General features: G+C 35.5%; 1 protein-coding gene across 2 annotated transcripts; it reads right to left on the bottom strand.

Moving 5' to 3' along the window:
* Window positions 1-761: 761 nt before the first annotated feature.
* Window positions 762-12,197, bottom strand: LOC115724655 (acetyl-CoA carboxylase 1-like). Of its 2 annotated transcripts, none has more exons than XM_061117735.1 (29): window positions 12,108-12,197; window positions 11,208-11,520; window positions 10,759-11,127; window positions 10,586-10,678; window positions 10,379-10,474; window positions 10,121-10,294; window positions 9,431-9,524; window positions 9,144-9,331; window positions 9,018-9,068; window positions 8,910-8,949; window positions 8,713-8,837; window positions 8,513-8,629; window positions 8,218-8,436; window positions 8,028-8,132; window positions 7,187-7,273; window positions 6,893-7,084; window positions 6,622-6,810; window positions 6,428-6,538; window positions 6,127-6,213; window positions 5,879-6,055; window positions 5,510-5,587; window positions 5,309-5,431; window positions 4,964-5,233; window positions 4,330-4,884; window positions 3,926-4,239; window positions 3,626-3,839; window positions 3,367-3,543; window positions 1,135-3,288; window positions 762-1,055 (listed from the first exon to the last, which is right to left on the bottom strand). In XM_061117735.1, the coding sequence occupies exons 2-29, from the start codon at window positions 11,517-11,519 to the stop codon at window positions 999-1,001; spliced, it is 6,768 nt and encodes a 2,255-aa protein (XP_060973718.1). In that variant the 5' UTR covers window position 11,520; window positions 12,108-12,197; the 3' UTR covers window positions 762-998. The 2 variants fall into 2 exon arrangements, with proteins under 2 accessions (XP_060973718.1, XP_030509853.2); XM_030653993.2 differs by lacking the exon at window positions 12,108-12,197 and having other exon boundaries at window positions 8,218-8,274; window positions 8,362-8,436; window positions 11,208-11,647.
* Between the last annotated feature and the right edge of the window lie 2,259 nt (window positions 12,198-14,456).

The raw sequence follows: 14,456 nt of genomic DNA, 5'->3' as shown, positions 1-14,456 counted from the left end.
GTTAGTATCAAAACTGTTTTTTTTTATCTCTGGATTATATTATGATTTTGGTATATATTTATATTATAGTCTAATAGTCTCCTTATAAGTATCAAATCAACAACGGCGCCAGTACAAAGCCATTTCTCCTCCAAGTGTATACAAGTGTTTTAAGTTTTAAGGTGTTTCGTGGTTGCCATCGCTGTCTTTTACTACTTCGCACCAGACCCGGTCCTGGGGATAGGCGGGCTAGGCCTGTGCCTAGGGCCCACCTATCTCAGGGGCCTAAAAAAAAATATTTACCTTTTAAAATTATACTATTTTTTTTACTGATTTTGAAAAATATTATATTTTTTTTCTAAATAAGGACCCAAAATAATTTTTTTTTTCTATGGCCCACTAAAAGTCAGGGCCGGCCCTGCTTCGCCGCCATGGTCTGGCTTGAAAAACCAACCAATCTTCTTTAATTTCTCATGTTACCATTCTTTTTTGGAAAAAAATTGTAGGAACAATGAATAAATCATATAACTATTTGAACTTTCTAACATGAAACATGACCTTTAAACAATAATCATCAACTATTTAAGGTGGCATTTGGTTAGAGATAATAATATAGAATGGAATGAAAAGAAATTAACTTTCATTCCATTTTTTTTTTGTTTGATTGCATATTAAAGTATTGTATTATAGTATTAAAATGTCATTCTAATAGAATAACTTTTCCACTATTTTGGTGGAATAACTTCCATTTTGAAATAGAAGATAACAATTTTAATGTATAATGAGAAAAAATTTAATAATTTTTTATGCATTTTAAATTTTATTCCATTCTATTTCTATTCCTATTCCTCTATATCAAACGCCACAATGTATTTGAAATTCGAATGTATTATTAGTAAATTAACTAAATGATCTAAGTTTCTATTATCAAAAGAATTATATCATTTCCTTTTGTATTGATCAATACCTTGCATGACAAGCAAGAATCCATAGTGTTATAACATCTCAATTTCTCCAAGCTAGCCGAGCACCTTCCGGAGTTCTTCAATTAACACTAAACGCCTGGTTGGATCCACCTACATTTTGGTTACAAACAATTTTATGATATGAGTTCATATTCAGAGAAGAACAAGAAAATTGTTACTTGATTCTTACCTTGCTTAGAAGGGTGGCAAGACCTTGAGGTAGAACTTCAAGATCTGAAGTCGAATTGCCAATGTTCGATAATTGGAGAACTATCTTCTGTACTCGCAGTTCCTTTACTTTAGCCTCGTAATTCTTTGGATCATCTTTCCATTTAAAGAACGCTTCATCATCTGTCCAAGCATTTTGCTCGATTCTTGAGATGTTTGATTCTAAAAACCAAGTGATGATCAAGTCCCTTGCAGATTTGTATGGCAGCTGGTGCCCCGCGGCCTCTATTATGGTCTTGATCAGCGAATCCTCTGCAATTCTTCGACGCAGTCTCTTGTAAAAGAAAGACCGAGATTGTTTCCATTCGAGAATTTCTTTAACAACACCTTTTGCAGCCATTCTCAACGATGTGTCATGCAATTCTGCAAATTTAGTAGCTATTTGAGTGTATAAAGGCGAAAGCTGCTTTTCCCGGGCTCTTATCTGTTGTTGCAAGGATTCAACCAGCCCCTGCGTGCCACTACTTTCGGCTTCCTCAAGTTTTTCCTTTAGATGGATTAGTTGTTGATCAAGCCTTCCCATGCACTCTAAAAGTTCCTTTGTTCTAAATTTGATCTCAATCGTTCCTTCTGGCTCGAGTACATTACCCTTAGCTGTTTCATCAGCATACATTTCAATATGGTCTGAGTTAATTTGACTATCCACAACCACCCATGCCCCGCCACGAAGCTCACCCATCATTGGGATGTACACAAAAACAGGCTGCTTGTATGTTCTGAGGTTTTCTACAATTGTTGAACCAGCTTGAAGAATCCCTTCAAAAAGGTCCCTCTGTCCACCCGAAAAACCTCTCCAATTAGCGAGAATGAAGAGCGGGAGCTCTTCTCGGTTGAAATCTAGCAATGCTTGTGCTGTCTTAGTTGCAGAATCAGGAAACCATACTTGTCCAGCTTGGGGAACAACCCTCTCGTGGGAATCAAGTTGGCCTGGATCAGCAGGTATAACTTGCATGACGGTTTGTGTTTCCACAGCCACTATCCCTACTGGAATTCCTCCAAGCTTTGCCCTTCCTGTGACAACAGTCCTTGCCCAACCATCAAGAGTCTCCACGAAACTATTCTTATCGAAAATGCCTCCAATCCATTTGCCTTGACCATCCACAACACCGCGAATAGCAGCACGAGGGTCACAAGAATTTTCGGGAAAGTACTCAACAAGCCTCTCTGGAGGATCCAATGAAGGTGTAATAGGGAGAGGACCACCTACATATGATGGAACATAGCTTAACCATTTTAGAATAGCAGATACTCCTTCAAGATCATCTGAAACTGTCAAATGAACAACCCCATTAGTTGCCATAATTTTCGGTCCACCAAGTTGCATATGAGAGCTGTAAACCTCTCGGCCAAGAAGTGTGTTCAAGGCAGAGAAACCGGTTAGAATTATCGGCTGATCAAGCCTCTGTATGCAACGCATACCAAGCCGAGCAAGGTAAGCACCTATTCCAACTGTTCTACCACTCACATATGTCAAGGTAAAAGTCTCCTTATATGCTCTTGAATATCCACTAGCAATGGCTCCACTGCCAGCCAAATTCTCAACCCCTAAGCCATCTTCTCTTCCAACAATGGTATCTATAACCCATCTGGTTTCTCCACTCTGTAGCTTTAACTCATGTGCTATCACAGATGATCCAACTCGAGCATAATCATCAGAGGTTAAATATACATACTTAAAACCGCGCTCGGGGCTTAAATCATCATACCAACAAACTTTGAAACAGGTTTTGATTTCTTCAGCTACACCAAGACGGGCACCAGAGTTTGCTGCTAAGTATATTAAAGGCAGTTTCTTAGCACAAGCAAGATCACTCACTGCAAGGAAGAATGCATCCTCTTTTCGGCCAAAAGACCCTGCTTTAAATGTCACATCATTTGCAACAACCAAGATGTTCCTTCCGAATGGAAACTCTGGAGTTGACATCTCCATAGACCAAGCTACCATGCCAACATCATTAAGCCCAGGCGGTCGCGAAACAGGAACAAGAGGTGTACCCCAACTACCATTTTGGTGAGCAAATTGCAGCTCTGTTACATTGAGGATAGCTTTGTCTGTCGGTTTTTTGATACTAGGAGATTGAGATGCCCATGACTGCTCCAATGCCGTCTCAAACGCCTAATCATAACATGTAGATTTGTAAATGTGTGTGTGAGAGAGAGAAAGAGAGATCATAGTGTTAAGCATAGTGCTTACCAGTGGAAAATCATAGCAATATGTTGTATTGCTTCTCCTGGCCAAAAGGCGTTTCATGTCAAGAACTCCTAAAGGTTGATACTGTGCATTCACTGGAACCTTGTGCAGAGGACCCATCCTAGAAATCGAACTGTACACCGCTTTGTGTTGGCTGTTGTCCTCCAATTCTCGATAAACCTGAATTTTCACAAAGCAATAATACATTATTTTAGCAATAAAAACTTTGTAAACTTTGAAATTTGATCAGATAATAACTTACATGGACAGTGCAAGTACGACCAGTCACATTCGTTACTACAACTCGCCAAGCACCGTTTGCCTGTCCCGAAGATGATATCCAAAGCTTCACTTCCCATTCCCAAACGCCTAACTTATGCATTCTTACGCCAACAGATGCATGAATGTTACGTGCCAACTCTTCTAAGATTGCCTCAAGAACAGTTTCTTCTACACTCTCATCCACATCCACTCTCCTGCCACAGTTTTCCAAATGTAAGAACAAACAGAACATATCGAGTTTAGTCATAAAAGAGTTGAGCAAATATCTAAACTTTTTCACCTGGGGTAAGGCACAAGATCCTCTAGTTGTTGCTCTTGTAAGATATACAAGTACATATGAGCATGATCATATTTGAGAGTTGTGTTGTGTGCATTAAGTTCCAACTCCTCCATTGCAGTCAATAAGGACCTTAAAATGCCCCTTGAAGTAAACGCCATTCGGGTTGTTTCCACTCCATTTGTTGTAGGCTGCCTTACAAGTGTTCTGAGAAACATCCTTTGCATTGGTACACATTTGTCTACAACGGCATACAAGTGCCATTGACGATCCCTTGATTGAGTATACTGTATGTTCTCATATCCTTTAAGCTTGTCCTGAAAATATTAACATTTTACATCAAAACTCAACAAACTTCAGATCCATCATTCATAGAAAAAGACTTTTTTTTGCTTAGAATAACTAACCAACTCCAAATAGATGGACAGAGGAGGCTCGATATGGCGAAATAGAGGCTCTTCTTCATAATAGAGCCTTTCTGATGACCAGTGAAATGAGTGTCTCACAGGAGCACGCCCTTCATCCCTTTGTATGATACAACTAATCACTCCAATACCTTTACTATGCAGACTTGAGGCTACTCCTTCCTCTTTAAGTATTTTCGCTAACTTGTTGATTCTTTCTTGGGCCTGGCATTCATCACCACTATCCTGTAGTAAACTCATCTGATTGTTAATACCGACTAATGCAATATGCATCATATTCCCATGGCTATCTTGCTCAAGAAACTCGTTCGGGGTTTGATCATGGAGGTTATCAGTTGCTTCCCTTAGTGCAGCACCAATTATTGCAGGCAAAAATTGGAGAGTTTTGATTATAACCATGCCTCCCCATTTCTTCTCACTATTATCATTTACTTCAGTCTTTTCTTTTCTCTTGATATGCTCGTCGAAGAACTCCCATGAAGCAATGAGCCCGGCTCTGTGCCACTGCATCCTAACACTCCCATTTACAAGATAGGGCTGATGACATATGCAAAGTTAACACGCGAAATTGTCTTCAAGTAATAGCAAAAAACTACAGAAATTCAAATCTCAATACCTGGTATAATCGACGAACATAAGTCTCCATTACTCGCCTCTGAAGGGTGTGATCACTATGATCAAATAGCCCTACAAGGGCATCTTCAACTGCCAAAGGAGCACTCACAAGATCCTCCATTCGTTCATTTATGGCACTTTTTCTCTTGGGAGTATCCATGTTTTCACCATCCTCAGTAAACATCTCCAACTCTGAGAGACTTCTGGCAATGTTGGACCTGAGTTCACTCAATTTTGTTTGCTCAAGCAACTGACTTGCTTTTAATGCCAACTGCATAAACACATTGGCAGCAGAACTTAGTTTACAACATTTTAGATATTAAGATTTTGTCATAACAATTCAAACCTCGGAATAGTTTGTATGGTTGAGTGCAGAGAATCTAATTAGCTTGTCCCTGTATGCAGCAGGGTTAGGATAAACCAGTTGTTCCATGAGTCGAAGTATCAGCCTATTCTTACTCTTGACACCCTGCAAACGAAAACCGAACAAAATGAAAATGTAAAACTACTCGAATAGTAAATCTGGGCTCATCAAAGTATGAATTACCTGATGAGAAAGCACAATGTCCACAATCTTCAAGAGATCTTTTTTGTACTGAAGTCTGAGTCTTTCAATTACATCAGCCTGAACAAAACAGATTACTCCAATGTGAAGAAAATCTAAGCATTTCAAGTAAATGGCTAAATAAAAGACACAAAGACCAAGTTGGATAATGTATAGTTAGCAACTTTCAATATTATTTTTCTGAAAAAAAATAGAAAAATGAGAGAATTTCAACCATGATACAGATGAGTCCAACTATTACAAATGAATGGACCAAAGGGCTGATTCATGCAATAGTAACAGATTGAATTGACAGTTTCAAGTATTAAACTTAATATTACCCACATTGTCATGTCATTTGAAATTACTTACTTGAATATTGTCACTAAATAATTCTTCGATCGACAAGTACTCTTCGAATAGGGACTGAATGATAATGCGGGCATGGCTTTCTCTGCCACCCTCGTATGACTTTGCAAGGCTCAACAAAGGTTCGATGAGCCTTTGTTGGGCTCGTCTTTCTTTATCGGAACAGGAAGATAGGTGAGCCTACAGAAAAAAATGTGTTCCTTTATTATTATAAATCAAGAGGGAAATCAAATGAAAAATAACTCACTTACTTCAAGAATATTCCACAGTAGTTTAGCAGGGAAATCGACATTCTGAGTACTAGGAATTGCATCGAACTCTTTATATTTCGATTCTAACTGTTGAAAAAACATAACATAGGATAAAATATGAGCATCAAGCACGAGACAGGACAACTCTCTTAAAATGCACTCTTCGAGACAGTATCAATCTCCTAATGAACCGAAGTTCTATTTTCTTATACGCTCTTTGCAAATTACTAATAAAGTCGTTACACTATTTTCGTAGTGTAACACATATGTAAGTGCAGAGGGCATAAAAAGCTCTATTTACCTCGTTTTTAAGATCTTTGGGAAGACGGGTTGCAAGAACAGCCATGCACTCTTGCCATTGAAGATAAGGGAGTTCGGGACTGTCAAGGCAATGGAGCAAGTTTTGCACTACCTGAGGAAACATGTTAGAAAATATTTTCAGTAAAAGTTTAATCAAAGATTCTTTTCATGGCAGAAACAGAATTAGATACTCACTTCATTAATGTTGTGTTCATAACCGGAGAGAATCATTCGTGCTGCATTAATTCCTGCAGCACATTTCTGATGAACTTTATTGGAAATTGTTGTTGGAGGTCCTAAGATAGGGAAAGTCCCAATGAAAGGTTCTGCCTTTCTCACAGCTGAAGGATCATCTAAATCAAGTCTTGCTATAAGCTCACCCGCCTAACAAAAATAGTAACTGTTTTAACTTCTATACAAGTCATAATTCATTGATATCTTTGTTTGGAACATAACATAATTTTACCTGTATTGCTTGACCTTCAGACATTTTAAATCGAATAATACCCGAAGCAGGTGAAAGTAGAGGCATACACATCTTCATAACCTCGACCTCTGCATAAGGTGTATCAGCAGCAACATGACTACCATCAGGAACCGAATACCTCATCAGTTTGCATGGTGTCTCGGCTATGAGCTTAGATGGGTCGTGATCATTCTAGTTGCAACAGAACAATTTACAGTTAATGTTATCATGTTTAGTAAGTATTTCTTAAGGAAACTAAAAGAAATTGTTTGGAAGAAGTGAATGGTGGGGAACCTGAAGCAAGCATGTTCTTCCATCGATGAGAAGTCGAGTTCCAGCTGCTTCTTCCTCTGCATATATCACATGACTGTTTCCATCCAACTGTTGAGAAAAATACAAACATATTAATTTATCAGTTAGAGTTGTGAAATACAAACTGAAGAAGATTGCAGCAGAGTGGTCCTCATGGCTGGTCCTATGCCTTAATTCGGGACAGATTTTGTACTCCCAAACATCGTTTCTTAGCTTGTTTAGCTTTGCATCAGCGTTTATCAACTCGGGACAGATTGAATCGGTTGGGGGTGGTTCAAGTTACTGACTGTTTGGTGTGTGGGGATTCTGTAGAAACTCACTCCCATCTTCTTTTCTCCTGCTGTTACAGCAAGAAACTCTTGTTCGAAATAGCCCAATAGACTGGTTTATCAAGCCAGCAGACTGATCTGGTTTGTCATGATAGGGAAATTCTCTCAAGGAAGAAGGAAGATTTACATTAGCATTATTTATGCCATGATTTAATGTTGGAACTGAAAAATTCCTAGAGTCGAGGTAGTTGTTAACAAAATTATACACATACTGTCTGTCATAGAATTCATTATATGAATATACAAAAGTTGAATACGGTGGATAAGGATTGGGTGGCTACTATATATAGAGTTTGTAATTAATTTGTTTGTGCTGGTTTGTTCAACACAATTTCATCTGATTTTCTCAAAAAAATTATGCACAAATAGTTTAACTTGGGAGTCAAGTAATCTCATTTTCATGGGAAACGAGAAACACTTGAGTTTAGTTTTGCATAACAAAAACATCAGTGTTTTACTTTTGAAACCTGAAATTTTTTGTTTAATTCACTTGCCTGCATCAATAAACCTCCATCGCGCAAGGTATGTATCTCTGCTTCAATCTCTGACTCATTCATCCTCAATCTATAACTTCCCGGTCCACCTCTTACCATGTCAATCTACAACATATGTCAATAGAAAATAAAAAGCAACAATTTTCCAAGAAAAAAGAAACTGATTTACAATGCCATCATTTAAACATACTGTGTATTTGCTTCCTTCAATGTTCAATGCCACTTGTGAGTGTACAAGCGAAATGTGCTGCAATAAGTATAAGCATGAATTAGGAACATGAGAAACATCATCATCATCATGTATGGAACTTTTAAGTATTTTCAACCGAAATACCTTGGGTGGTATTTGTCCCTTTTCAAGATAACCGACGTAATCTGAAACCAATGCGGCACTACTTGCAGATGATTTCTAAATTGGCCAACAAAAAAGGGTAAGTGATGAATTTTGCGAATATGAAAGATCGAAAAATAAATGATTTGCTTACAAATAAAGCTCCTCCAACAACAGACAGGTACCAAGGTGGCCTTTCTGCTCTCACTCGCATAGCTATTCTACTATCCAACCATCCTGTGTGGATTTTATTCTCTTTGTAATCTAAAGCCTGTGAAACATTGATTTCGGGTTAGTTTGAGTACTGATTTTTCGGTTAGTTGTAAAGAAATCATTGATTTGTGTGAAGTTTACATGTAAGAGATCAATCATGTAGTCAACATTAGTTCGAATTTCTCCACGAATTTGAATTTCCTTCAACCCAAGAACCATATTTGCAATAGCCAATGCTCTAGACTCACCAAATGCAAAAACATGTCCTGAGGTGTGATTTAACAATCAGTCATTTCAATAGCTAAAATATTCAAATAACTTTCATCATTAAGACTAACCGAATTGAGAATCGGAGAACTCATGAATCCCTCCTCCAGACTGCATAACAAAAAATGGTTATTAGACTTTAATAACTCGAATTTCGATTCAAATACATAAAAAGTTACCTTAATAGAGAAGTAAGCCCACACATTTGGCTTGCTTTTAAAGCTCAACTCCTGTGCAAGATGATGTTATAAGTCAATATGATTTAACCATAGTCACTTCATTGCATCTGAACATAAAAGACTAACCTGTACTTTCCCACTAGTAGGCTTGAATCCATCATCAGGATCCTCACTCGTTACGCGAACAGCAACACAATGACCTTTCGGTTTAATAGATTCTGCATGGTCAAAATCAAATGGGGTGGCAGAAACTGAAGTGTTTCTCCAAGAATCATATCCACCACCATGTTCCTTTCCATAAAATCTTGCTATCTCTTTTTGAATCAACCATGTTAAGAAAAGAATGGGAAATATTAGAATAGGTAAAAAAGAAAGAAGAAAGGCGAAAAAGAGTTTGTTATAGAAGTGCCCACCAGGAATTTTCCAAAGAGGAATACCCATCCCAACCACAATCTGAGCTGCTGGTAGATTAACTTCAGCAATCCACTCAGTAACAGGATGCTCCACCTGCACAAAAAAAGAAGAACATGATAAGTTTATAATCATTGAAGCTGTACACTTTTTCATAACAAAGTGTTCCAAAGCAGTAAAGGTTTGGAAAAACACAGATTTCTGATACCAAAGAAAGAATTACAAATTTTCCAAGCTTTTCAAGACACTTTGTTTGGTTGGAGGTAATAAAATGGAATGGAATGGAAAAGAAACAATTTTTATTCCATTCCTTTGTTTGGTTGCATTCCAATGGAATGCTCTTTCCACCATTTTGGTGGAATGACTATTTCATTTTAAAAAGAAATGAATGACCATTCCAATGTAACAACAAAAAAAATTTAATTATTTTTTTATAAATTTTTATTATACATTTTAAATTTTATTCCATTCCATTCCTATTTCTATTCCCATTCCTATATTTTCATTCCTCCCCACCAAACGCCTCCTTAGAACAATACCAATTAACTCCATAACTGTTTGCTTAATCATAATCAATTATACTAATGAGACTAATATTAAGGTGTAACATTTTCATAATTTCCTCATGGCTTTGATGCCATTACACATATTACACTCAAACAAAATCCTTACTAACACTCAAACAAGCATACCTGTAAACGAGGGTTGAGCTCAAGGAAATAGTACTCTCTGGTACTCATACTATACAGATACTCAACAGTAGCTACTCCAACATAGTTAACAGATTTAGCCAACCTTCGAGCCGCCTTCTCTAATTTCTTCACTGTCTCTATAGGAGCTACTGTTATTGGACCTTCCTCAATAATCTACATAACAAAGATGAACATGTTAAGGCGAAAGAGGGGGCGTAAATGCCTAAATGCCTTTTAACATTTGAGATAAGAGCTTACCTTTTGATGTCGTCGTTGAAAACTACAATCACGGCTATGCAATGCTGCAACATTTCCATATTGATCACACAATAACTGGACTTCTAGATGTCGACTCTATTCTCAAATTGTGAAGTGGATTGTAGATTTTGCTTAACACAGATCAAAACTGCTGCAGTTGTTATTATAATCATTTCATATCGAAAAAGTAAGGAATGTTTTTCTAACCTGAGATGCAACCTTCATTATGAATATTGGCGAGCCGGGAACTTCTCCCTGAACTTGCTTAAACAATGCCCTGACTTCATCATCATTGTGAACCTAAACACAAATTTTGTAAACAATTTCAGCCAAAGCAACAAGTTTTCGAATAATTGCATATTGAAATGGAAACAACAAACCTTTCTTATGCCTTTACCGCCACCACCCCATGATGCTTTGATCATTGCAGGGTAACCAACAACTTGACAACTTGCAACAGCTTCTTCGGTTGTAGAAACACACGCTTCTCGATATACTTCATCAGGAATTGTAACCAAATTACTGTTTTGATGGAATTTTACATGAGAACCACTCCATGGAAGAGTAGGCACTTCTACTGCTTGAGCAATTAATGATGAACCAATCTTATCACCTAATGCTGCAATAGATGTTGCAGATGGCCCGAGAAAGATAATCCCTTTCGCATCCAGAGCATCTGGTAAGTCAGGATTCTCGGAGGCATGACCCCAACCCGGCCAAACTGCATCTACATGTTTTATCTCTGCCATCTGTGTAAACATTAAACCAATGAAAATTTTCTTTTCGAGTTTAAGAAATCAATGAAGGTTGGTTGGTAGAGCTTACAAACCTCTACAATGAGTTGTACATTGGCATAGTTATTATTGTTAGTTCCACCAGGAACTTCCACAAACTGATCAGCAATTCTAATATGTTCAGCATTGATTCTCATGTCCTCTGGTGTAGCCATGGCAACCAACTTGATTGCCTTTTCCGAGCCAAACGTTTCATACGCCCATGTCCTCACACTACGAATAAATTTCACAGCTGCCATACCATTGTTTGCAATCAAAATACTATGAATTGGTTTCTTCCCACCAAGTGCATTGCAGAATTTATCAACTTCAGCCATTGTTTTCGAACTCTTTCGGGGTTCTAACATACTGCAACGACAGAATTATTCGTTCAAGAATTGATTACCCGAAACATAGTTGATGCAACATTAGAAATTCTTTGTTAACAATATATTTTCTCTAATGATTTACATATAACAACTTTTTTCACTAATAAAAGTAGATTAATAAGATTCCTAATCCACACAAAAAAATGACAAGCCTCAAAAGATGTAATCTTTAACAATAAGGCTGTGTTTGGTTGTAGGTAATAGAATGGAATGGAAATCGATTAATTTCATTCCATTCTTTTGTTTGGTTGCATTTTAAAGTATTAGAATATCATTTCAATGAAATAATTTTTCAACTATTTTGGTAAGTATTAAATTTCAATTCTAATTCTATTGCTATTCCTATTCTTCATTTCTCACAAAAACTTATCCAAAGATCCATTTGAATAGGAATGAATAAAATTTAATATGCATATTAGAATGATCATCATTTCATCCAATTTGAAATGAAATATACTATTATTCTACTAAGCATTCAAATACCCATTAAGAAAATCAAAACACAAATTGCCTATAAGAGAATTAAATAAATAAAAATAAAAATGAAAAGAATAAACGAGTACAGACCTTAATGGAGTGAAAATTGCTTCAAATCTCTATCTGGGCATCAACCATTTGACCCTAAAACTTAAAAAAAAAAAAAAAAAATTGAAAAATGAAAAATGTGAGTTGAATGAATGAATGAATGTTGTTTAATGTTATGATGATGCAATGCACACATTTAGCGGGTGTATGTGAGTGTAGAGTCATTCTGTTCTGTTACACTTTGAATGAATTTCTAATATTAATTTATATTTTTTTTTTGTAAAATTAAAAATATCACTACAAAAAACAGTTATTTTTAGTGACAATTTTTTAGTCATAAGGTAAATTTTTTGTGCCTAAATGTGACTTTTAGTCACACCAAAAAATTACTTGTGACTAAAGTATAGTAATTAGATATAAGTTGTCGCTACTAATTTATTTTTAGTCACAACAAGTATTGTGACTAAAAATACATTTAGTCACAATAAATTGTAATTTTTGTGACGAATACATTTAGTCATGAATTTTTTAGTCACAACATAAAAATATTGATTTATAATTAATTAGCTACAACTCTTTTATTTTTAGTCACGAGATTTTATTGTGACTAAAAGTAAGATTTTTTATAATGTATATATTTTTTGTAACTTAAATTAGAAACAAATTTTGTTTTGTTTATAGTTTTTTTTTAATATTGAGGAAGGAAAGATTGGAACTTGACATCCTCTTTGTGAAAATGTGTGAAATTACTAGGCTATATTTTATGACCACATTTTTTTTTATGGTTAAAAGTATAAAATAAGTTCATCATAAAATATATATCTATAAAAATAAATAAAAATTTTAACTTATTTCTTTTGTTTGAATAATTATTAGAGGGTATCATTTTACAATGCATGCTTTTAAAAATGCACCGGTGTATTTTTTATCTGTTTTGATATTGAGAAAAAAAATTTAGTCTATATTTTTTAATAGTCATGTATGTCATGTATGTATGTATTTTAAATTTTATTTTTAGCGTGTTAAATTTTTTCGAATTTTTTCAAATTTTGCATGATGTCTTAAATTTTATAAAATCTTGATAATGTTGGTTTTCCTTAATATTGCGAGGTCCTGTTTTTAATACCGTGAGATCTCTTCTAGCGAAATCCTACTCACGAAAGAGGGAAAATTTATCCCATTAACAAATATTATTCCTTACAAATAAATAATATTTGAACTCTCTTGGAACTCATTCATAAAGAAACATAACACATGAAAAGAAGCTAATGGGAATATTGATTCAGGTTTAAACCCACACCTAATGCAAGACTCATTACAATTAGATTGGGTTTGGAAAGCCACAATGTAATTGGATTTGTGTGCAATTAGAGGTAATTACACATTTTGGCATATTTGTCTGACCATGTAATTACATTGTAACTGTGTAATTGGAAGTAATTGAGAGAGTAATTATATAGTTACTTCCAAATACACCCTTAATTTCGCGATGGCAATAAACCTTGGCCACTCGAATGATGCCATGAAAAAATCTCCAAAAGCTTATTGGCCATATTGGCCACTCGAATAATGCTATTGGCCATATTCAATGTCCACAAAGCTTCCACTAACTCCTCTTATGAGTAGAAATCACCGTACCATCATCAGGTCGGGCTTGAACTAAGACGAACTAAACTTATGCCTAGGGCTCACCCAATCCAGAGACCCCAAAATTATTTTTCCCTTTAATATTTTTCAAAAATAATACATATTTCTTTAATGAGGGCCAATAATATATTTTTTGTCCTTACCCCCCACAAAATTTTAGGGCACTATCACTCTCCATAGTAGCTTTGTAATCTTACACTATATTGCCCATTAGCTTCAAAATGCCACATCATTTTATAAGGAATCTCACGGCAACTAATGGGAATATTCACATTCCAAAGCTCTTTTCTAACAAAATCTTCCTTCCAACACCTATTAAAACATTTCTAAATATGCTCTTTAAATAAACCTTTTTAGCTAAAATAGGCAATGAGATTAAAAAAAATGAGTTTCAACCATAAAAAAAATGTCTCTATTATAGAGAATAGATAGAAAGCTCTCTACTGTTTTGCTAAATTTTTTTTAATTGTATTTTAATCAAAAATACTATTTTATTTTATTATTTTATAAAATTAATTTATATTTAATAAATTCAAATTATAAAATTTTAATAAAATAATCAAATAGTACTATAGTAGAGAGCATGGTTGGAGCAACAACAATGAAAATAACTCTATTTTAACTTTTAGCTATTTTAGCTAAAAAAAAAAAAAAATAGAGTACCATTGAAGATGCTCTTAGTTAAAATAGAGAGTGAGACTTGAAAAAAATGAATTTTAAGAGCATCTCTAATAGATGTGTAAA

The sequence above is a fragment of the Cannabis sativa genome, chromosome 6 (assembly GCF_029168945.1).
Source record: "Cannabis sativa cultivar Pink pepper isolate KNU-18-1 chromosome 6, ASM2916894v1, whole genome shotgun sequence".
Classification (NCBI taxonomy): domain Eukaryota; kingdom Viridiplantae; phylum Streptophyta; class Magnoliopsida; order Rosales; family Cannabaceae; genus Cannabis; species Cannabis sativa.
This window is presented reverse-complemented; position numbering and strand designations above follow the sequence as displayed.